Below are 23,895 nucleotides of genomic sequence, written 5' to 3'. Positions count from 1 at the left end.
ATTGCTTTTTCAATATTGATAAGTGGTAGCTTTATTTCTAGGGCATGCAGGGCATGCAGAAGAGGCATTAGGCCTTATACCCTGTAATAAACGCAGTGGCTGAGCGCGCTGCGATATGAATTCACCAGTAAACTAATGTTGCCAGATATATGCAGTCAGTTAGGAAAAAACAAAATTTAAAGTGTAACCACGTTTGTTCTCTGGACTGGATGTTGAGATTAGGTATTTATTTGTTATTTACAGCAAGAGAGAAGAAAGGTGAGTGGTGTTAAGACATGAGTTGCGATGCTATTCTGGACACTTTTTAGGGGATGCAGGGGGTGGCTCACCGAAGGACTCAGCGTTCATTCTTGAAAGGAGACTTGTGTGCTTCTGGACCACCAAAGCAATATTGGATGACAATTATTCTCTCCTGGAGAGAAGTGGTATTGAGAGAGTGCTAATATGAGTCATCTCCCCCGATGTTATCACTCCGACATTTCCAGTTCACACCAATAAACACGCTCGTACTTGCTATGGCAACGCTAGCAACCTCAGGGGTAAAGCGAGCCTTTTGTGCCTGACGGTAGTGTTACGGAGGACATGCCTCTCCGCCTGCGCCCGGCCGGTTTAGCATTTCCGATGGTTTCATTAACCGCTCTTCTGACAGCTTCTCAGCTTTAATAATGGGTAAGATGTAGCTGCAGGAGGTGCCTCTGAAATTAAGCCTGATGCTGAGGGATCGCGCAGCTCCTCTGCTCTGTCCCTACTATGAAAGTCTTATTCTAAGCCCTGCTGCAGCAGCTGATCTCATGAAAGACTTGCTAGTTATTTATTTTTATGTCTTTCATTAGTGGCTGTTCATAATCACTCTCAGCCTTCTTAACTCTCATGCTCTGACATTTTATTTGTTCTAGTTCATATTCCCTTTCAATTGACTTCAGTTGGGCTGCCTTTTTTTTTTTTTTTTGAAAGGCACCTGTTTGGCTTGAACAATATCTTGCCGTTTGACCATTTTATTGCTTTCCCCCATACTTTCCTGCCTCCCTCACCCCCGCACGCCTCTTTTTTGTGCTTTCCATGATTACATTAAAGCTTCTTAAATAGCTTCCATGCTGAGTCTAAAGATTTTAATTTCCTTACTTTTGAATTTAAAGTCCTTCTAATAGCTACCACGCTTAAACACAAAGCTTCCTTTCCATGCTGCCCCTCGATGTGGTGAGCTTGTCCCTGGGATGCCAAAGGCCAGGTCCCCCCCCGGGCACTGCTGTCACCTCTCTCCCCAGCCTCCTGCTTGGGCAGGGGGTTCATGGACCTGGCAGAAAAGTGAAAGGTGTGGGATCATCTGATGTACCTAGGAGCAGGGTGAAGCCTGTTTACCCTGTCTTTATTCCTCTTTAAGAACAGTGCTCTGACTGATGGTTTGAAGAAAACCAGAAGGTCTTTTGATAGGAAATTGTGTGAAAAACTGCAAGCTGGCAGAAGTGGCTTCGTGCCTGTCTTCAGGGATCCTGCTGCTAATTACCGGAGGTATGCCCAGACCATACTGCTCTTTTATGGGGGCACAGCGAGCCAGTTGTGAGGACAGCTCTGACTAATAAAATCATAAGGGCTCTCTATAGATTTGCAGGCAGACTAATTGGGATCAGAAGATCTGGAAACAACAGCAATTGGTGGCTTGGGCTGGCTTTTTGTTTTTATTTCTCTTTTCTATCGGTGTTGTCTAATTTTAGTTAGTACTATATTGTGATTACCCTCCAGGGAAAAGCTAAGTGTGCATTTTAAATCTCCTTTCATATTAGTGTTACACCCTAGCCTGTTTGTTTGTTTGTTTTCATCTGGATCAGGGTTATGCTCCCATTGAACTGAAATAAACTCCCTCTAAATCAAAATAATGTTGGTACCAGGCAGTTTGCACCTGTTTAATGAGCTCCTGAAACCTGATTTTACAGAGCTCACTGATACCGTAGAAGTGTGCCCTGCTAGCACCGCACCAGCCTTGCAGTGACCCCATGTGCTCGCAGGGCTGCTGCCTCTGGCTCCAGGCTGTCCCCGTGCGCAGGCTGCTGGGAGCCAGAGATGCAGCTTGTCCTGGCAGGTGCCTCGTGCAGTGTCCCATCTCCCTTCACCTGTTTCCCTTGTGGGAGCTCAATCCAACAGAAGCTGTTTCCCGTTGTGTAACTAGCAGCATACTCAGGCATTGATACTTGGGGTACACAGGGAAACCTGCCTTACTGCTTGGGAGCAGGTGCTTCTGTTCTGTCACGAGGCTTGGTGATTCCATTTGGCACCAACTCAGGAATGGGATGAACGTGGTGGCAGCTGAGGAGTGTATAACTAGTGTCAGGAACAAACATTTTTTGGGGAAAGTGGCAGGTGGTTTTTGCAGTTGTCTAGGATTATCTCAGCCATGCACCGGGAAGGCAGGTGGGTAGGTAAGAAATCAGGTGGGGTCACCTATGTCTGTTGAGTTGTTGGTGTGCTGCAGACTTTGGTTGGTCCTCACTAGTGTCCAAGAAGTCAATAGGGATGAACAGACTGTGAAAAGCCACTTTGGAGCACATGCATCCAGATGCAAGAGTTTTAGGCTGCTCCTTTCAGGTTAGGATGCCTTTGTTTTGCATGTTGCTGGTGTGCAGTGGACAGCAGGAAGCAACACGCTGAGGTGGAATACGTGAGTGCAGTGCAGTGGGAGTAGGACACTGGCCTCTCCTACCTGAAACGCCCAGCAACTCCGTGGAAAGGAGAAGCCAGTCTTTAATTTTAGTGGCATAACTCCAGGAAATTTGGGATGCTTGGGAGCACGGTGATAAAATCAAAATGGATACAAATTCTTTGGGCTTTAAGGCAGTTCTTCTCTAGAGTTTAAATCTTTCCTATCGAGGGCTGGATGAATGGAACAAAAATCTGAACTTTGCAGAACTGAGTAAGAGTTGTGCTGTTCCAGCTTGGCTCTGGTTTCCTTCTCTCTGCACTGTTACCGTGAAACTGTCAAGCTATATTTTTAGTTATTAATTTATTTTTGCCATTCTCTTGTGACAGAGCACCGGAGCGCAAAGTTTCAGCCACAAACAAATCTTTATAACCAAGTTCCGAAACCCTGAAGCAAGTTATTTTATTGAATGTACTCAGGCCTTTAACCAGAGCTGTGCTAGCAGGGGCTGCACTAAGGCACAGCAGCACAGCAAGTGCTGCGGCTGCTCTCTATTCCTACTTAAAGGAAATTCGGGTTGTAGGAAAAGAGGGGAATTTCACCAAGTGAAGATTTCCCCATGGCCAATGGGACTGCACTTGCTAGAAGAGTCCCTTGACCTTTCTAACAGGGTAAGGCATGGAAAATAAATTATAAGTGTTTGTAATGACTCTTTATCATTGCAGAAGAACTATGGCCAGTGAGGACTGATAACGAGTTTAGGTGACTCCCTAGTTTTGTTACACTCCTATGCCTGGAGAGTTTATTTAATTGAACTGCTGCGTTTTTATTACCAAACTTTCCAGGCTTCAACGTAATACCAGGCGGCGCACGGGGAGAGGTGTGCTGGGAATGCACACAACAGCTTTAATTGTTTCAGATCCCCACGCACTGTCCCTCCTCTCCTCCACCACTGTCTCTCCAGAGGTGCCTCTGGGTCAAAGTCAAATTGAAAAGTCACTTAACGTGAGTACTTTAGCATGCCTTGGTCCCACAGGCAGCGGGCAAAGTACCAAACTTGCTGAGCTTTTAAGAACAGCTTGAGGATGGCATGCCATAGCAACACCGCTGCTGGCTGCAGCTGTGGCTTGTATGCTTTTCTTCACCAACACTGCAACTCCTGCTGCACTTTAAACAAGAACAGACACTGTCCTCCAGGTTTCTCTCCATAAAGGCACACAAACGGGGCCAAACTCTTCCCTCAGTCATGCTGAAGTAAATCAGAAGTAATTCCACTGACAACCGTGAAGGTCACAGTGAAGTTACACCAACTCGCAGCAGAAGGTGGGTTGCTGTGGCTGCGTGCGTGTGTAACAGCCAGAACTGCTGGCCAGGCTGAACTGCTCATTTACTGGAGCACATGGATAGCATTAGTGTTGCTGGAGACTTTGTTTGGGTAGAAGTCAGTGGTTAAACACCTGAAATCTCAGTAGACAAAAGAGAACACTATTAAGTTTTATGACTGTAGAGTAGGAGATTGCAACATGTAGGTTCCATTAAAAAAATCTGAAACTATGTTATATTACATACTTTAGAGGTTCTGTCACTGAGTTGATTAGTATGACTTAGTTATTAGCTGTTACTAGAAGCTTTCCACTGAGAAATAGAATTAGAAATACCAGTCGCTGTATTTTTATTCACAACCTTGTTGAATTCATCTCGGTCTCACAGATGGACCGAGAACTAGTCCAAAGGCTGTTTTATGTGTTTAAGTATTTGCCTATTCTTTCCTTGTGGGAAAAAAGAATGCAATCTATGGAGACAAAACCAATGTTTTGAAACAGCTGGGCTTCAGATGCACGCGCGGAGCAGAAAGGGCAGAGGGCTGTCAGCCACATTTGTGCTCAGGCAGCTGTAATTCTGGTGACTGGGATAGTTGCTTTCCCAGGCCCGCATTTGTACCCTCATTTTTAACTCTCTCCAGCATCCCCTGACCTTCTCATATCCCTTCAGTTTCCCTTCTCTTTTCTCTGCCATCCTAGCAATTCGCCTTCACTCTGTACCTCCTGCCCATGCCCCATGAGAGCTGCTCTAACCCTGTGCAGAGAGGCAAGGGATTCAGTGAGAAAGCCTGTTTAAAGGACGGCTTTTGCCCTACATCCACAAGAACCCACAAGTAGACTTAATGTTATTGCTCATTCCTGAAACATATTTGGCACATGGAGTATCTCCAGCCAGTCCAGTACAACCAGCAGAAAAGAGATCTAGCTTCCACGTGAATCAGCTGCCACTACATGGAGTTCTCTGGACAACCATATCAAAAGGCAGGAAAAGCTGGCATTTAAGCACACAGATTTGAGAGGACAATTTAAGAACTAAACCAAGCTTTTCAAAGTACTGCAGACCCCAAGCCAGCCACCCCAGTAAGTCTGACTGCTGTGTTGATGGCAGCCAGCAGCCTTGATGTTCCTCCAGCCTCTCTTAAAGCAAACAGATAAAGCTAATGGGCTGGTTGCAGTGCGTTGTCCTCAGCTAACGTAGCAGGATGCTTGCAAGTCTTTCCTTTTGACCTGATCACCAGAGGCCTTGATTAGAGCATAAAACATTGGTGATGTGGATTGCTTTCCCATTTGTAGTTGAGCTTGGTATCCCCAAGGGAAATACGGGGGCGTTCAGGAGTCAGCGGGTAATTTTATTTTACCCATTTTTATTGATTGAAAAGTATAGGGTGTTGGTTTTTATTTTTTTTCTTGTCATGTTTTTGCTAGTGGAGAAATGCAAAGAAAAGAAATCGCTTTTGGTACAAGAAATACCTGATGTTATACTTAACTTCACAAAGAGTGCATTTTATTGTGTACCCAGCTAATTTATAAATGTGATCTCTGTAACTCAACGCTTTTAATTACAAGGGGAAAAACGGAATTAGTTCATTAATGCTGTGAAAAGGAGCAGTGACCTACCTGCCAAGTGGCAAGGTGGAAATAATTAATCTGGTCAATTAAAAAGAAACTGATAAATTAAAACGCAAAGCCTTCCATGTGGCGCATTAAATTAAGGAGTCATGATCACCAGAATGTGTGCTTATTGTCAGACTGGATCCCTCATTTTCCTGCTTGACTTGGTTCTGAGTTTGGCCAGGTCTGTTAGCAAGGTGCCTGGTGTTCGGGACTACCGTAGGAATTTGTAGGCCCTGGCACATTTTGCAGGAGAGAGGAAGATCCACCTCCTTCTGAAACGCAGCTGATGAAAAGTGCATGGCTTGCTTTTATCATCACATACAAACCCGCTCGTTGCCTTTGCTTGGCTTTGCTTTCTTTCCCACCGTTAAATGTCACTTGCCTTTCCTTGGGCTTTAAATGGCTCAGGCGCGGTGCTGAATTGCCTAGGTCATCTCCATCTATTTATGACCTTAAAAATCTGATCCCATGGAAACTACCGAGCTGCTGGAGCTGAACCCTAAAGTATACAGCGTATTTGCTCCACAGAACTGGAAATAGTAAAACAGTTTCTTTTCTATAAATACCACTAACTCCTCTTGACATTTACAAGTGCGTAGTATTTTTTTTACACACTGCATGATCTCAGAAGTGCTTAACAGATCAGTGAACTGTGTATCTGCTCAGCATAGGTAACTGCAAAGCCATTATGTGCCCTGCACCATCCCTCACAAGCGCTGAGGACATTTACATTAGCTCCTGTCCATCTCAAGGCCATAAATTGAAATAAGAAATATGGGCTACTTGCTGAATGGTTGACCAGTGCTCTGGTGCAGCCTACAGGAAAATATGAATGTTAGTGTTTACTTTAACTAGGGCATATATCATACGGAGCCAAGGTCCTCTCCTTTGTTGAGATGAGAGTTGTTCTCATCAGGAATACTTCGGGGCACATCCTGTTGCTAGGGAAAAAAAATTAAAACGCAAAAGCTGAGCAGAGGATGGTCTGAATGTTTTCTGTCTGAGGTGTGAGAATTGGCAGGCATTAAACATAAGGAAAAAGAGTGAGCAAAATCAGGCATTTCTTGGATGTGATAAAAATGAGCAGTGCACGGTGCACCTCTTCAGGAGGCGTGGGCTGCGGTGCGAGGAGGGGCAGGACCGCGATGGAAGAAACAGCTGCGGCCAGAAATCAAATTCCTGGCAGCTCAGCAACTCCGCTCCTCCTGTTTCCAAACTACAAATCACCGGTGGGATTCCCCTTGCCCCAGCTCCCACCAGCAGCTCTGTAAAATCAGCAGACAGCCCCTACAATGTGGTTTAACTCCTGAATGCTCACACGTGTCGATAGATCTCCTCTCCTACCCCTGAGGACAGCGGGTTCAGAGGTGCGAGGTGCTCTGCGCACCCATGTTTCCCATCCGAAGCAAGTCACGGCCAGTCTCCAGCTGGGACTTTCCTCCATGGGGACACACACAAGTGGCTCCTGCCAGGGATGTGTACAGGGGCAGCTTCAAAGAGAACAGCACAGTAAAGAGGTGGGCAGGGAAAAACAAATTTATTTACTGCCAATGAGCATAGAATAGGTAAAACCTGTCCTGGGATATGAAACTTGCTGAACTCTGTTAAAACCATCAGGTTTCCCAACACCTGTCAACGTCTGCTGTAACACCCTTACAAAACCTGAGGTGGGAGACATTTCTGTGCGATGACAGCTATCCCAATTGAGGAGATAAGCCCTCCAAAAGCACCCAAAATGTTGCTGAGGCTAGGTGTGCATGGGGGCCTCTCCTGACACAGCAAACTGTACAGGCATTGCCAAAGCTGAGGGAAATCCCGGCACTCTGGTGTCCGCCGGGAGCAGTAACCTGCAGATTTCATCCCACGGGTTTGCAAGCCTTGCTCTCCCCTTGTCCTTCCCTCTGCCTGGCTGGCCGAGCATCCTGTTTCCGAGGCCCTGAGCAGGAGGTGAGGGTTTGCTGCCGGGAGGGGCAGGGGGGCTGCTCCTGGCCCTAGGAGGCGAAGCCCGGCCCGTTCCTTGTCCCCAGCAGGGACGAGCAACCTTGCAGCAGTAACGATGCACCCGTGCAGATATGCACATTCAGATGGTGTCTTGGCACATCGTATCCCAAGGCACAGATCTCCAAAGATATTTGGGAACCTCTTGCTGAACCAGGGAGGATCAGGTGCCTGCACACCGTAATGCCCTCAGCCCACAGGCTCCCTTGCTTCACCCGCAGTTACCTCATCCGTGTCCTTGGGGCAGAGAAGCAAATGGCAGCGGGTCACAAAGATCTTTATATGCCACTTCTGCACCCAGGGCTTTCCCTCAGCACCTGCGTGGCTCAGATCCCCCTTCCTGTCCCTGCATGCAGGGCCAAGGGACTGGAGGGGAGCGCAGTATAGCCAGTACACATGCGAAATCTGGGTCACATTTGGCCTTCCCTGTTTATGGAAGTCTGTACTTTTCCAGAGGGCTGCTCCTCCTTAATCTCCAAATGCAGGTGTGGGTATTGTTGGTGCTGCTGGTGCCCGGAAAGGCTCCTCCAGGACTGGCTCAGGTTGTGAGGGTTCAAAGGCAGGAGGAGAAGAAAATGGCAGTGAGGAAAACCTGTGAGGGATTCTGGCTGTTCAGCGTCAGGAAACTAATGCCAGCTTCTCAAGGCATGGGAAGTGACATTGGCTGCCAAATGCAAAGTGCATTACCATTTCATGGGAATAATTATGACAGTGAAATTGAAATATTTTCTTAAAATAACCTTGGGCCACATACTAAATGGAAAGAAGTAAATGTGGCACTAGAAATGCAAACTGAACCACAGGAATTTATACCAGCTTTACAGAGCCTGCTCCACAGGGCCAGATCCTGCCGTCATTACACTGGTGTGAATCAGAGTGTGTTTTGCTGAATTGGATGGAGGAACTGGGGCTTGAAGGGGCCAAGTGCAAGCATAATTTAGCAGCTGCTGAGGAGCGCTGCCTCGTGCAAAGGAGAGGTCAGCGGGATCCTGGCTGAGCAAATGGATAGATTATGTGGAGTCTGCTCAGGAGCACTGTGAAACAACAAAAAAAAAAAAGTAGTTGCAAGCCACAAAGTTAGCTTTCTGCCCCTCAGCAAGCATGGACAGGGTTTGCTATAGATGTGGTCTGAGGGGACAACTTGGCACAGCAAAGTTCTAACATGCGTCTCGTCATCATTTACGGACACCCTGCCGGAGATAATTCACACACGGATACTTTCCGACGGGCTGAGTGCGTGCACACTAACAGCTAAAAATGAATCTCACTTTCCTTTGCTCCGCTTGGTACTTCTGAATATTTCTAACGTGTTTATTACCAATCTAGTCATGCTTGTTTGCCTCCTGCATCTGACACCTCCTTAAGGTCAAATGAAGAAAAGGTTATTTTTACAGCTATTATTACGTATTTCCTTGTACTAGCCAGCATCTGCCATTAACACTCAATGGTTCTAGGTTCAAGCAGCAAACAAAAGACATTGATGGGAAATTAGGTGAGGATCTGTTTTGCATTCTCATTCTGAGTTCATTTTCCTCAGTTTAATTCAAAAATAAAATTTACAAGAATAAAAAATGTGACACCACTCTATTATTATGACAGTTTAAGCAACACCTGGAATTAGGCCAGCTTATATTTTCATCAGATAAAGGGAGAACATATTAGATGGGCAAAAGGATTTTAGGAAGGGAAATAAAACATCAGATCCCACTTTTGGTTTACATTTCTGCAGTAGTTACATGGCAGAAATATTAAGCAAGTGTGGTCACGTAGATTGCCTTCCCCGCCATCCTGAACACAAAGCTGATCTCTTAGGTGAAAACTAAAAATGAAAGCATTAGTGTTTTTTTTTTGTTTTGTTTGTTTTTGCTTTTTTTTTTTGCCTTTTTTTTGGTGCAAATTTATGTCTGTTTGGCAAATGGAAATTAGAGAAATAAATTCCACGGAACTTGGTACAGTCTTAAATTCTGGGAGGTTAATCCAAATCCTCAGTCTTTTCAAATGCAGAGATAGGAGGTATCCATTTAACGTGCCTCCCAAGGGAGGAATTACCTGATTTCTGACATGAGAAACCACCAGAGCCAAGGCAGAGGCCTGTTGTTCCCCCATCACGGAAGAACGCGTTCCTTTGAAATTTCATCAGCTAGAAAATCAGTGAGTAGGGTTTTGGATTTCATAGAGGAATTTTACTGTGTTGGTTTTTTTTTGTTTTTTTTTTTTTTTTAGGCCCAAATGATAAAAATGCTATAAATTCTATCTTAGACTCTGCAAGTGAAAGGTTTAAGAGATTATGTGAGTAAATCATTCATCCCTTCTGAATATCCTGCTGATAAAAGGGATCCCCTGATGTGATATGTACTGTCAGGTTTGAATTTGAAGCAGAGAATTTCTCTCAAGTTCCCTTTAGGGAATCGGTACGTTTTACACTGAATATTAGGATCACCTCTCCAGGCATGGGGAGGAAGCTAGAATGAGACCCTGAGGCCATAGAGAAATTATCAAAAAGAGATAAACTGGTTTCCTTTTTTATTAAATTCTTCTATAACCAGCTTTATAACCTAGCAAGTGACAAAAATTTCACAGTACATTACACATACTCACTCGCGGGCATTTCACAAGATCAGGGAGGCGTCGCTGCATTTTCTGCTCTGGACTGAGCACAAAGGCTGAGGGCAGGGCTCCAGCACCTCCGTTCCCAGGGACTCCAGCCCCTCTCTAACAGCTTTATATTTTGTTGACTGTTTCATTGCTATTAACTCTCGTTACTGGCATTTCATGTCGTGATTTCATTCTTGGGCAGGAGCAGGCCAAGAGGCTTTTAAGCGCGGCATAAAAGAAGCTGCCACTCAATACACTGGGTAGAGCTGTGACCATTCCCCACCCCCTGCACCCTCACACGAGTGTGGGGGTTCATTAGAGGCTGTTTGGGGGTGCCCCAAATGAGTGCTCCCGGAGAATCTCTGGTGAAGCCCGTGTTGTGCTGGGGACCCCCAAAACACGTCTGGCTCAGACCTGCGCCCGCTCCTGTGGGAACATGACAGGGGCTTGCGAGGGGTGCTGGAGGCGTGGGCTGCGCGGCCTCACCTGCATCGCTGGGGACGACGAGGCTGCCCCCCAGCATGCTGGCAGCGGTGCCCAGCGGCTGCAGAAGGAGCTCACTGCCTGCCCAAGAGTATCCTGGCCCCATAAGTATGGGGAGAGCAGCAGCAGGGAGCTCGTGGGGAGCCAGAGAAGGGGCAACAGCTGGGCTTGGAGGAGCAGCCATCTCGTCAGGGCGGAGAGGACTGCCTTCCACGACTCTGAAGGCATTTTGGCATCCCTTTTTTCCTCCCTCCTCTCCAAACAGGAGTAGCAAACTCTAGCGTGGGCTAGGAAAAAAAAAAAAAAATCCACACAAAGGGGCCGTGTTTCCATTCTGTGTCTGGAGCGACTGCTATAGCTGCCAGCACTTGCTCATATCCCTCTGCCAGCAAGCTGGCTGCCTCAGGGGTCACTTGCTAGCTCTGCCTCCCGCTGCCTGGTGCCTTGGGGCCATGCACAGGCGTTTTCCTAGCAGAGCTGCCCCACACCTGCCCCCTGCCCACAGGGCGCCGTGTGGCTCCAGCAGCACGGTTGTTATCTCCTTGCTATCGGGATGGCGGAGCTGGCGCTTGGGTGACAGCCATCTGAGGGTGTGTGGAAGCGCGGAGGATTTATGTGTCCCTCAGCCCTGACGGAGAAGTAGGCCCTCCAACCGTACTTAGAAGCTGCAGTGATAAATACCACTGGCACTGCAAGAAAATCAGATACGCCATGTCAGAGCTCCTGCATTTCTGTTTGTCTGCTGTTTGAGCAGCTGTGAATCAGTGAACGAGGACACAAAGAGCCCTGTGAAGCATCTGATAAACACATTTAAGAAAAATCCGAGCCGCGTTAATTTTAATTCGGAAGGCAACTGTTAGAACCCAACAGGATCTGACTGTTAGCCAACTCCTTTTGCCTTCTCCCACGGGAAAGAGGGCTATAAAATAAAACCGACTCATAAAAAGCTGTTAGTCAACCTCTTCCCCGCTTGTGACACGGGATGGCAAGGGTCCTAGAGGCATAGCAGGCAGGGGGAGAGGGGAAGGTAAGCAGCAAAAAAGCCTGAAATTCGGAGAAGGGGATGACTGTATGCAATAGAGAATGAAAGTGTGTAAATTCACTCCTGAAAGTTTAAAAGTTCTCAATGCCCTGTGATGATTCCTGTGTTGCAGGAGGGAATGGCAGCCGGGGCGATCCCACACCGAGCTGCCCGGCTCCACGCCGCAGCCCCGTGCCTCGTGTTTTGCAGCAGCAGCGATGTTTTCCTAACGTGCAGCGGCTGCACCATGAGGAACGCGGGGTAAGGGGTGCTCTGAGCAGCGTTTTATGTGGGTGGAAATAAGGTTTGTTTTGTTTTGTTTTCTCACTGGATTTGAGTGAGGTTCTAGCACTTCAGTACCTACAAGACGCTGCTCCTGGATGGCCCAAAATAGCAGTCTATGAAAATGGATATTTTCTAACGTGTCATTTTAAAGGTCACTGAAGTCAATGGGAACTTTTTTATTGGCTTCGCTGAGCTTCAGTTTGGGCTATAAACTCCACTGAGTTTAAAGAACCCCAGAATAGAAACATTCTGGACTGAAGCTGTTGGATTTGGCAGGGTCTGCTCTGTAATGGGGCTTTGTTAGCTAAAATTCAGGCAAGGTTAAGGAAAATGATGCTAATCAAGAGGTTCTTTGTAAAATGCATCCAAATGTCTCAATTTTTCTACTTAATGGAAAAGGGACAGCCAAAAAAAGAGTTGTTTCGGTGAAAGTGAACACTAGAAGTTTGTCAGGACCCAACACTTCTTTTACTTCATTTAGACACTGTTTCTTTGGGAGCTTAGGCTAGGTCGCAAACAAGGTGCAGAGGCCTGAAAACCAGCTGTTTGCTGTAGCACTTCAGTCTGAAAACTTCCCTGCAGCAGAACGTGTGCCCACTGGGCACTCCTTCAACACTCAGTCCTGACAGCTTGACTGAAGCTGGGAGATTTCCAACACTTCCTGGGTTCCCTGCACCAGCGCAGAGCGACCAAGCCATGCGTGCCCACGGAGCACAGCCAGGCTGTGGCTCCTGAAGGTCGATGCAGCACTTCATGCAGTCACAGGAAAAGGTGCACGTCCCGTGAGCAATGCACCAGCACGGCAGCAGGCGCAGGGGGCACCTTGCTGGGGCCTACTTAGACGTGGTGGATGTGCAAGGCAAGCCTAGAGCTGCCCCTCACAGTTCTCTAGTTCTAAAAAAAAAGTGGTATTTTGCCAGCCTCGCTTAGCTCTTTGTGCTAAAAGGTGTTTTTGCAGGCAATTGTTTTTGCGTCCTGGTTCCTGGTGAGCCAGATGGTATTCATGTGTTTGTCTGTCTTTCTGTATGAACAACTCACCACGATGTGAAGATGCACATTGTCCCAGGAGCAGTCACTCCTTACTTTAAGAGACAAGCAGAATTTTAAGAGACAAGCAGAATTTAGCAGAGGCACAAAATTTGGAGGTTTTATTTGCTAAAAGTCTAAAGGGAGATGAAGGAAGAGAAGTGTGGGGGGAGAGAAGATGGATCTTTCAGTGCTTATCTTTCAGCCCACACAGCCGTGTTATCACATCCGTGCCCCATATCTGCAAACCATTAGTCAGAGCTGGACTCTGCTGCCATTGCTGGAGGATACAGTTTTGAACTCGGGCATCTAAAATAGGATGCTGTAAGACGCTGTGAAGCAGGATGCTCAGCTCAGCTGTTATTCTTGTAAATGTCACCATTATTAGAGAAACAGCATTCTTCTCTTCCACCTCCTAATGGGGCTTGCTTACCCTGCAGAAATACCCACATCTTCCCTGAGGAAGTCTCTGGCCACGCTCCGCCCCCAGTTATACAATTAGAAGACTCTTTTGTCTCGGCTTTTGTATGTCTCAGTGTAAAGTCAGCCACCCCTTGATTACTGACATTTTTTGATCAGCTCTGACTGCAGGGCTGACCACAAGTGGCCCCGGCATCCATTACTTCTGCTCTGCTCTGCTCAGCTCCAGGTGTTTGCCCCCGGCAGCCCCCCAGGAATAGGGCCAGCTGCTTGCAGGTGGTGGGGTTTGTTTGCATTCTTTTAAATGAAAATAATGATTTTTGGTTACGAACAAAAGAAGGACTGTACTGGCTTAGGGCATTAATTTAGACAGATTTTACTGTATTTCTAAGAAGCATAAACCATTATTTTGTGTCCTCCCTTTCCTCCAAATAAAACCGTATGCGTTTTCCTTTAAAAATGTATTTTGTGTGTAAGTCACATAGTGAAACATTAAATGTAGTATAAAGACAGTAATAAAAGTGGTTGTAACATTTATATATTTTTCATGACCAAAGTGCTTTGCAGTTGGAGATGCCATAAATGCATGTTTTGCACAGCAAGCAGCAATACACTGCAAAAACCTACAGTGGCTGGACCCACCCCTGTGGGCACCAGAGGGTGGGCAGCTGCCTGGGACAAAATGGGGGCCGGGGCGTCCATCCTGGCCATGGAGAAGCTGATGAGGAACAGGCTTTGGTGGTTGGGGTGGAAAATGCTGCTGGGAAGGGAGGAGACCCAGCTGAGAAGCATCACATGAAGTCCTTACATAGCAGCAGAGGAGGAAGTGTGTCCCAGGTCTCCTCCTGGCATGTCTCAGTCCTGCCTCTTCCCTCTCTCCTTTCCGCATCAGAGGCTGCTTGGCCTTGGGGTCGTAACATTCAGCACCACCTAACTTGCTAAGAAATCGTGGGTTAGGTCCAGGCCAGTCCTGGCTGCACACTGTACTTTCAGAGGAAAAGCAGATAAAAACGTGATGTAAGGGAAGAACAGGGAAAGTATTTCTATTGACATTTTCCCCGGGGTTTTTCAACGGTTGGCTTTTGTTTTGGTTTGGTTTTTGTACATCTGATTTGTCGGAGCAGGATGAAGCATATTCCAGAGATGCCGAGTGCCCTCTAGCCACGCTTTCTGAAACAGCCTCATCTTGCATTACTGAGGAGCTCCATTTCCTTTCATGGGGATGTTTTCTCCAACTAGTAAAGTGGCTGCTCGGCCACTTTCTTCAGTAAATCCACCAAAGCTGATGTTGGCTCCAAAGAGCTTTCTGTAGGCACAGCCTTCTACCTGCCGCACGTATTTGTTTCCATGCTGTACACCAGCGTTTCACAAACGCTGTGTGGTCACTAGATGTGGGCAGAGTGAGTTAGAGCCCCTTGCCAGAGCCGTGTCCCTCTTACAGAAGAGGAGACATTGCTTTGTGGACAGCGTTGCTGCAGGTGTTGGGGTGTTTGTTCCCTGCATTGGGAGGGAACAGGAAAGGCAGACACAGCGCAGGGAGCGCCTCTCCCTGCTGTCCCTCCCCACGCTGTGGCTGAGGAGCCTGCCCCTTCCCCAGCAGCAGACAGAAGCAGGAGCTGTGTGCCAGAGCTGGCTGGGGACAAGTCTCTGTCCTGCTCTCAGTTCCCTTTAAAATTGCTCAAAGGGCATAGCACATTCTCACAAGCACCAATATGCAGAGGGATTTTTTATTTTTATTTTTTTATTTTTATTTTTAAATGTCCACTGACTTTTACGGAATATGCGCAGTGAATATGAAAAAAATCTCTGATGTTCCCTAAGTCATTGCCCATAGCCCGCGCTTCATACTCCATTATGTGGTGTGACTTTTAAAAACTTTTTTTTTTAAAGGTCATGCTGTTTATGCTGCATAATATGTAATACAATTCCACTGTAAATTAGAAACATACTTTCCAGCCTGCTGCTGTGCTTCATGAAGGTGAACAAGATTTGAAATCACAGGTCTCTTCCTCATATGGAAGCAGTAGTGGAAAATATTTCAATATCATCGTAATGGGGGGTCCTGGATGACTTATGGACTAGTAACAAGCTACAGAGGCTGTTCCAGGACCCCTTGCGACATACTGCTGCCTACCTGCTGGTCTGCCTATAGTAGAACGTTCTCCCATTGTTGACACTAAAGACAACTGTGCTAAAGTTGATTTTACTTTGCTGTTAGAGGAATTTTTGGGTAAACTGTAACATTCCTAACCCACAGCCATCTACTTTAGCTATGGAGGAGATGCTCAGCCTTGATGAGTTTCTCTCTCAGGATAAAGCAGAGTTGATTTCCTACGTGTTGAAATAGTTACAGGCATAGTCTCCAGATACACCAATTCCCTGGAAGGATTAAGTATTTCATTGCTTGATAGTAGAACAACTTTCAAAAAAATGCTGTCCTCTTCCTTTCCAGGTAAACGGTGGCACAGAAACTGGATTTTGAGAGACATGAAGTCTCATTCTGAAATTCCCATGACAGCTCTTCTGGGAGCCAGGGTCAAAGGTAAGCAAAGGAGTTAAAGCTACAGATATTTGACCCTTGTTTAAAAAACTTCAGGCCACACATTACTTCAGAAGGAATAACAAACAGAAAGGGGCACAGAATGAGATTTCAAAAAAGAGTGAAAGGTATTTTGATTTCACCTCTGTGTAGAAAACGTAATATGTCTGAAAAGGTATGGGAAGATTCTGAATAAAGTGTCTGATACCAGTGTGATGGAAATGATAAGTAAAGGAATTAAGTAAATAAACAGGGTTTCAGAAAGCTATCGGAGAAGCAGGAACAGTAAGTAATACAAGGAGGAAACTGAGAAGTGGATTTCTTCCATTTAAGGTCAGAAGTGGTTAAGTTTCACTTGAAATTGTAGTTATATGCTTTTCGAGCAATATGGAAAATAATGTAATTGTACGTTTGCAAGGTCTTGTACCAGATGCTGGTATACTTCGAGCAAAGGGGCAGGCCAGGCCGCAAATGAAAGACTGCACACGTAGCAAGCACGTGCTGCCACACAGGTCTGCAGGCAACAGGTGCTACATGGATGGTGCTGGCAAGGGGATGCTGGGGATCGCAGCAGGGGAAAAGGAAGCACCAGGCAGTGTCTCTATAGCTCCTTATGCCCACTCATGATGCTCTCCTTGGAATATATTTTTGGTCTCTGTATTAGGTTTACAACTTGCCAGAATAATCATGCATGATTACTGAGTTTACAACAAAAGGCAATGTTAATTTCTGTAGGAGTGATTTATTATAAAGCCACTTTTAATGTTTGAATATACTATGAACATAGTCTGTGACATATTAAAAATAGCTTGGAAGAAGCAAAAGAAAGAAGTTTTTCACACACAGGCACAAATAAGAGAACTGAACTCTGTTTCTTCAATATCTGTGCTAGGAGAGATGGTGAGCAAATTATTTTCAACTGTGAACAATGTAAAGAAACTTGGTGAAAATTTCACAGGGATAAAATATTTTACAGGTGAAAACTCTATGGTACTTCTGTAGTGCTTGGTCAGTGCATCTTAAGGTGTTTATGACGTGACTGAGAATGCCCCTAGTTATTTGGTGCATGTTAATTTCACGCAAATATTTTATTTTCCACTGAATGTTGTTAAAATACAGGACAAAATATTTAAATGCAAGCAATCAAGAAAAAAAGCAGACCACTAACTACTACCAGGGTAAGCATCACCCCACAATCTAAAAAAAGATCAGACACAAGATTCTAATTTCTACTGTACAGGAACGTCATTTACGAAGTCCATCCAACAATGTTATACATCAGTGCCCTCAAAAGCCTGGCTTCATACGTAACCGTATTTTTCCCACTGTGCATCCTCTTATCTTCGAGTGGCTGCTCAATGACGGCTGGGATGTTTCTTCCATACAGTTCACATTGCTTCAGAAACTGAATGCACTCTTGAATAACGCTGTCACGTAGCATGATCATGTGCTTGGACATATTCTCCAGCAGGGACAGGAAACACCTTTTGGCATAATACCATGTATCGGTGCTTAGTTTTTTGTTATACGGCTCCAGGCTTTTAATGACCCTTGAAATCCCGAAGTCGTAGTTTCCTTTCACGCAGTAAAGGGTACCAATGACTAGATTGACAATGCAGAGATGGTAGGTGTTTTTCTCAGGATCACCATAGGACAGTTGTTCTTCCCCCTTCTCAATCTTCCTCATCAGTTCCTCGGCGTCTTCGTTCTGACTTGTGAGGATGTAGGAAACACAGAGATTAGCCAACACAATGGCACTAACGTGGAGAATGTTGTCATAGTGCTTTTTAACTATTGGCTCATAGAAGCTAATAGCCTCTTTATACTTGTTTTCTTGCATGAAGAGCACGTGAGCCACATTGAGCTTCCACACCTCATACTCATTGCAGAACTCTACCGATTTGCGGAATATCTTTTCTACCATTGTGTAGTTCTTCATGTCCCAGTAAATCTTTGCCTGGGCCATCAAGACAGGTATATATTTGTCCAGAGTCTCATCGTACTCATTAACGGCCTTTTTTACAGCTTCATCATCCCAGTTTTGCCTAGCTTCCTGCACCTGCTTTGTGAGTTTTCTCAGCTGCTCGGTCAGCATCCCTGCTGAGTCATCTAGCTTGTGGAAAGCCTCCTCGGGGGCGGTCTGACAAGTAATAATGGCATCCAGGAAATTGTACAAGTAAGGCGTGAGCAGTTTGTAGGTCAAATGGGCATTCTCTGCCAACACATCAGCCGCCAGGTCATAGTACTGATGCTTGCAGTAGAGGAGCAGCAAGTTTCCGAAAGTTTCTGGCGGACAGGGGTTCTGCAGCAGGAGAAACTGTAGTTTTTCAAACCCTTCGGTGGGCTGGCTGTCCATGTTCATCAGCGCTTGGTTGTGCAGCGTGACCGGGTCCAGCTCCTCCTCCGCCCGGGGCGGCATGTCCGTGAGCGCCTCCTGGGCCGCCTTCAGGTTGTGCAGCTGGTACTCGATGGCAGCCTTGAGGTTGAAGGCCTCCACGAGGGCCGTGCGGTGCAGGAGCAGCGTGTTGCCCACGCTGCGGACGTCGATGCCCTCAGTGCTCATGCCCACGCTGAGCTCGGGGTGCTGGTGGATGCCGCGCTCTATTATGTCGGAGATGTGCTTGAGGGCGGGGGCGTACTGCTTGGCGGCGTAGCAGCACAGCGCCATGTTGTAGGACAGCTCGGGGCAGCAGCCCAGCACCTGCATGGCGCCGGCGAACTTCACGCTGGCCTCCTCATGCCGGCCCTGCCGGTACAGCAGGCAGCCCAGGTTCACCTCGGCATCGGCCCGCTCCGAGGGGTCCTGGGCCGCCCCGGGACCACCGCCCTCGGTGGCTGCGGCCAGCGCCTCCTCCACCAGGCTCTCGGCCGCGGCCAGGTCGCCCTGCGCGTAGCGGACGGCGGCCTGCAGGCGCAGCGCGCGGCCCTGGTAGGCCGGCCGCTCCAGCAGCGGCCCGGCCGCACGCAGGGCCTCGCCGTAGAGCCCGGCCTTGTGCAGGGCCTGCGCCCGGTACAGGCGGTAGGCGTCGAGCTCGGGGTGCAGCGCCGAGAGCTGCTCGTAGCACTCTGCCGCCGCCGCGAAGTCCTGCAGCTGGTAGTGGCAGTAGCCCAGCAGCGAGAGGCCGCCCCGCGAGCGGCAGCCCCTCTGCAGCTCACGGCTCAGCAGCGCCGCCGCCTCCGCGCAGCGCCCGCCGCGGATCAGCCCGTACACCACGGCCGTGTGCTGCCCGTCCGGCACGGCCGCCTCCATCGCCGCTGCCACGGCGACGGCCCCGCGCCCCGGAACGGCTCCGGGCGGCGGCAGCGGGAGGCGGCGGCCGCGGGGCGCGCCGGGAGCTGTAGGCGCCGGGAGCCGGGGCTGGGACACGGCGCTGCTGCTGCTGCACGGCCCCGGGGAGAAGGGGCAGCGGCACGGCCCTGCCGAGGTGCTCTGCTCGCCTTCAGGCAAACTGCGACAGTGGCCGAACTCAGCTGTCCCTCACCTCTGTACTCAATCCAGCAGCTGCCCGAAGTCAACACAAATCACCAAAACCTATTACCTGGGGAGGTGAGTTCCCCTGCCCACCTGCACGAGAAGCCCGAAGGTGCCGCTGGCACCCAGAGCCTGGCAATGGATGCACCAGCAACGCGCCCGCTGCCCCGGCACCTGCTGGCCTCGCTGGCCTCCGCCAGGCTCCCTGACCCAACAGGCCTCGTGCCCAGCAGCAGAGAAGTGCAGCTGAGGACGGACAATAGAGCAGGCCAAACCGGCTGTGTGCCCACGTCAGCTCTGCCACATCGGAAAAGCCACTTTAAGGGCCTAATGCTGGAATAAGATGGGTTTATGGTGGCCGAGTCCTTGTTTTTCTAGCAGCCACGATGCGAATGAGACCTGATGCCTTAGAAAGAAATTGCATTTTCTATATCCGCCTATCATTTTCTGTTCCCCTTTGTGCTTTTATCTTCCAGGTAATAAACCGGAGAGTTTAATAACAGTTCTACAGCAGCTAAAATAGAAATAGTGTCCTTAAAACACTACTTAGACTTGAATATTTTCCTCATTTCAGTATTTCCTGCAGTTGACAAGAATAGAGAGTAAAGTTAAAATTTACTGATGTTTTTCAAATCCTTTATTTCTAAATCTTGAGTAATTGACTTTAAGTACTCCTAAGCAGTGATACTGTAAGAGAAAGCCCTAAGCTAAACACGCAGCCCTAGAACACAGGACAAGAAGTATTTTGTTGATGTCTTGTGCTTTTTGAATATGAAACCTTTACAAGGTGTCAAGAGCTTAAGTTTGTAAAGGCTGATGGAAGGAACAATGCTGGTATCCTAACAGAATCTGACAGCACTCCTACTGCTTTAAAAGCTTAGATCAAATATTTTCCTACTTTCTGAAATTGCTTATTTCAACAGTGTCCTTTTTCCTTAGAGGGAACTATAGTTTTTTGGGTTTTTTTTGGTGGTGGTGGTGTTTTCCCCAAGGATACATGGTATTTCTACAGAATAATGACATACCCGCTATCACAGACTTGTACTAATCTGTATATTTTTTATACGAGTAAATAGTTCTGTTAAAGTCATTGGCTAGATTTGGTTTCTGATCGTTCCAGAATAATGCCAACTGCAGCTGGTAGCGTTAGGTTTGCTCCCAGGAATGAGTGCTGCAAGGTCATGCTTCAAAAATTGTATTTGAGCTGCTCAGTCACATGTGTTTTCACTGCTCTTCTATATGCGTAGTTCAGAAATCAATACATACAGCTCTGATTCATTCTGACAAGGTAGTTTCAATGAAAAATAAATAAAAAAAATAAATCACAGGAAATCATTAAAGTGATTTATTATTTTTAGAGAGACCAGTAAAACCAAGTTGTTAATTTCAAAAACATGCTTTAAAAAGCTGAATCAGCATTGTTTGATCTACTAAAGCAAAACAATGAGGGTAATTATCTTAAAATGCAAAAAGGAAAAGGAGGCAGAAGTCTTTCTCAGTATTCATTTTTGAAAGTATATAGGGTACACTTGCATTAGAAAATACACACACTATTTCTGTGCATGTGTCAGTTGTTTCCCATACGCAAAGATTCAAAGCTTACAATGGTATTCCCCACACAACTGTAAGATGCAGTGTCCAACACGCTTATAAATTGGTAATTAAGTACAAGATGATCCAAGAAAGAAAAGGTAACAAGCGATACACAGTATATATTCCAATACTGTCACATTCAAGTCATGAAAACCTCTGGAGACTCTCCTTTCAGCTGATTTATACCTCAAATTTCATTGTTTTCTTAGAAACCATTCACACGATTTTACTATTAAAATCGTCAGTTTCTTGGAAAAGCCAATAAAAAAATGTTGCACTCTACATTTTCTTGCCCAGAACATTCTCAGCATTGGAAGTGTCTGTTAACATGTTTTATGTAGCCTTGAAATAAACCTGTTCTAATCTGTACTCAGTGCATAAACTGTCTATAGCTTGTTTAATCATATGGAGGGAAAATAAATATTTGGCCTGCAGGCTGAAACACTCCAATTTTTCTACTAGGATTAATTAGTCTAAATATTAAAAATGATCTCAGGCACTGCTGGTTGCAGTTTTCAAAAACAGTTTGTGAGTACTAGTATTGGCTTTGCTGATAACTACAGGCACGTTATGAAATTGCAGTGCACTATAAGAAGGAGCAATTAGCAAGGACAACAGTCCGGAAAACGCAGCTGATGTACCAAGGACACCATCTGAATGAATACCTGAGCTAAAAAGAAACGCGCTCCTCTACTCTATAGTCATTTTCTGCAGGGCACAAAACATACTAATGGCCTTCTCAGCAAAATCCCTGGTCCGGCAAAGAAGTAAGAGCTATGACAGAGCTAGATGGGGAGTTACGTGTCTAACTGCCACATTAGGCATCCAAATTAAACTTTTGTGAGCTTCTGCTGCTTAACCTTGTGTGTGACACAAAACTGTGTCCTGCCAGAAGCAGATGACTAGGTCAAGTTATGAAGTTTTCTTGACTTGACTTTTCATGACTTGATCAAGTTATGAAGTTTTCTTTTGCCTGTAGGTCTCAGGCTGGGAGAAAGGCAAAACGATGGTCCACTTTCAGGGCAAATTGTCTGGTTGTACTATGGCCAAAGACACCTACCTCTTGCCCATCTTGTTTGTGGGAGGTGGGAAACCCTCCTTCTGCCTGATGTGTAGGAGAGCCTCTGGCCCTGGTGCTCTTTGCCTCGAACAGTGCTGGGTTTCCTGCTGGGGTCACAGTGTTGTGTTGCAGGGGCGTGCTTTAACCCAGGAGGATGCACCCAGGGCCCCTCCTGTGCCAACAAAACCCTTCGGCTCTGCGCAGCTCCCCAGGAGCGAGGTGCACACAGTGGCAGCACCTGGCGGACCTCCTGCCTCCTTGCTGGGCACGTGTAAAGGGCTTCCGTGGGAAGCCCTCGTGGCTCCCTCCCGGACGGTGGGGAAGGAGGTGCACCTGCAGTTTGAAGCCTGCTCCAAACCAAACAGGGCTTGAACACCAGGCTCCCTTCTGATGGCCCTAAGTGATGCTGTAGCATTTAGACCTGTTTTCTTTGGTGAGGAAGGGTTGATTTTGGTCAGCGGTCTCACAGGTAGGAACCCGGAGTGGAATTGCTGCCTGTCCAGAACTATTTTTGAAGACTGCATTGCAGCTGAACTGGCTCAAAGCACCTCTGGGGGAGAACGCAGGCCCTGTGACCCTGTGGACGTGCCTCATGTTCGCTGCATTTTAGCACTGGAGTTGCAAATACTTGAGTCCCCATTCAAGGCAAAATTTCCACTAACGGCAGGAGCAAGGAAGGGAGGACTCTTCTGTTGCTGAGCCAGAACAGCCTGTGGTGGGCATCTCCAAGGCGAGGCCGCGTGGGTAGCACCCTACTAGCACTGTGCTGGGTAATAAGTGGGCTCTCCGTCCTCTTCGCCCTGTGTCCTTTGTCCTTGCCTCTGCTGGTCCTGTGTTTTGTACGCAGCCACAGAACTAATGTGATTTCAATGGGTTTTCATCTGTGCTTCTGCAGTCAGCAGGGAAACGAGTCGAAGGAGAATTCCAATTTCCTAACCCATAGTCATCTCGTCTGTGCTGAGTATGTCTTGGGATAGTAAGCACTAGTTAAATAATGTTTCCCAGCATCTTAAATACGAGAAACTTGGAATATGCTTCTTTACCTGACAAAGAATTCCATAAAGGATTTTCTTTTTCTCTCAAACACGAGTCTTTTGTTGATGCCTAAACTGTATTAAAAACATTTAGCATGTTTTAAGATATATATATTTTTAAGACTGAGCTGTATCACTTTCAGACATCAAATTCTGTTCTGCGATACACCACTGTGACCCCCTGATTTCAGCAGGGTTGCTTCGATTTCCTGAGAACAATTTGATAAAGATCTAACTGTGCGCTCTCATTTTCTTCCTTGTGATGGAGGAACGGAACCATAACATTAGTCAGCACTTTCTGAATTTTGACCCACAATAGCAAAGATACCAAAAGACAGGAGAAATAGATGGAGGCAATTACAAACAGTCACTTGATTGATGGTTGACATTGTTAGAGCTTCAACTGTATGTCAGGTTGCGGTGGTGCTGAATTCCCATCACTGCCGGTGGGTGTTGCCATGGGCAACAGCGCACTGAAGCCAATAAAAAGGAGAGGAAATGAGGGGAAACTCAACCTTGGGGGGAGCCGGAGGGCACGCGCTATAAATTATGTTACACTTAGCAATATGCAATATCAAAATTCAGGAAAGCTATGTGTACCTGCCAGCAGTACTATGTCAATTCCTAGTATCTGTTTCTCCCATAAAGCATGTGTTACAAGTTTTATATGGCTTGCTGCTTACTATCCTGCATCTATCTTTATTCAGGGAAGAAAGAAGTGGTAAAATAATAGCAGAAACATTTCTATTTGGTGCGTGTATTCACTGCTGTGCAATCTGGATCCCTGCTCCTTCCCTGCTT

The 23,895-nt window shown here is 46.8% G+C and overlaps 2 protein-coding genes and 1 long non-coding RNA gene across 3 annotated transcripts in view; 1 reads left to right on the top strand and 2 right to left on the bottom strand.

Moving 5' to 3' along the window:
- Positions 1–212: 212 nt before the first annotated feature.
- The window catches only part of LOC308198031, a 71,552-nt gene continuing 47,869 nt past the window's right edge, over positions 213–23,895 (top strand). Inside the window, exons 1-2 of the long non-coding RNA XR_013953545.1 lie at positions 213–669; positions 15,849–15,938. This is a non-coding gene — a long non-coding RNA (uncharacterized lncRNA). The remainder of the gene's footprint in view (positions 670–15,848; positions 15,939–23,895) is intronic.
- On the bottom strand, positions 16,658–19,236 carry IFT70B (intraflagellar transport 70B). The gene has a single exon (XM_080599497.1). The coding sequence runs from the start codon at positions 19,183–19,185 to the stop codon at positions 17,185–17,187; it is 2,001 nt and encodes a 666-aa protein (XP_080455623.1). The 5' UTR covers positions 19,186–19,236; the 3' UTR covers positions 16,658–17,184.
- Positions 19,747–23,895, bottom strand: part of PDE11A (phosphodiesterase 11A) — a 135,180-nt gene continuing 131,031 nt past the window's right edge. Inside the window, exon 20 of the mRNA XM_080599490.1 lies at positions 19,747–23,567. Within this exon, the coding sequence (XP_080455616.1) occupies positions 23,532–23,567 (36 nt within the window). The 3' untranslated portion in view covers positions 19,747–23,531. The remainder of the gene's footprint in view (positions 23,568–23,895) is intronic.

Source organism: Anser brachyrhynchus, assembly GCF_964034855.1.
Source record: "Anser brachyrhynchus genome assembly, chromosome: 7".
NCBI classification, from domain to species: Eukaryota; Metazoa; Chordata; class Aves; order Anseriformes; family Anatidae; genus Anser; species Anser brachyrhynchus.
This window is presented reverse-complemented; position numbering and strand designations above follow the sequence as displayed.

Bases quoted from the DNA above. Each gene is read 5' to 3' on its own strand.
- IFT70B (XM_080599497.1), bottom strand. From the start codon at position 19,185: ATGGAGGCGGCCGTGCCGGACGGGCAGCACACGGCCGTGGTGTACGGG.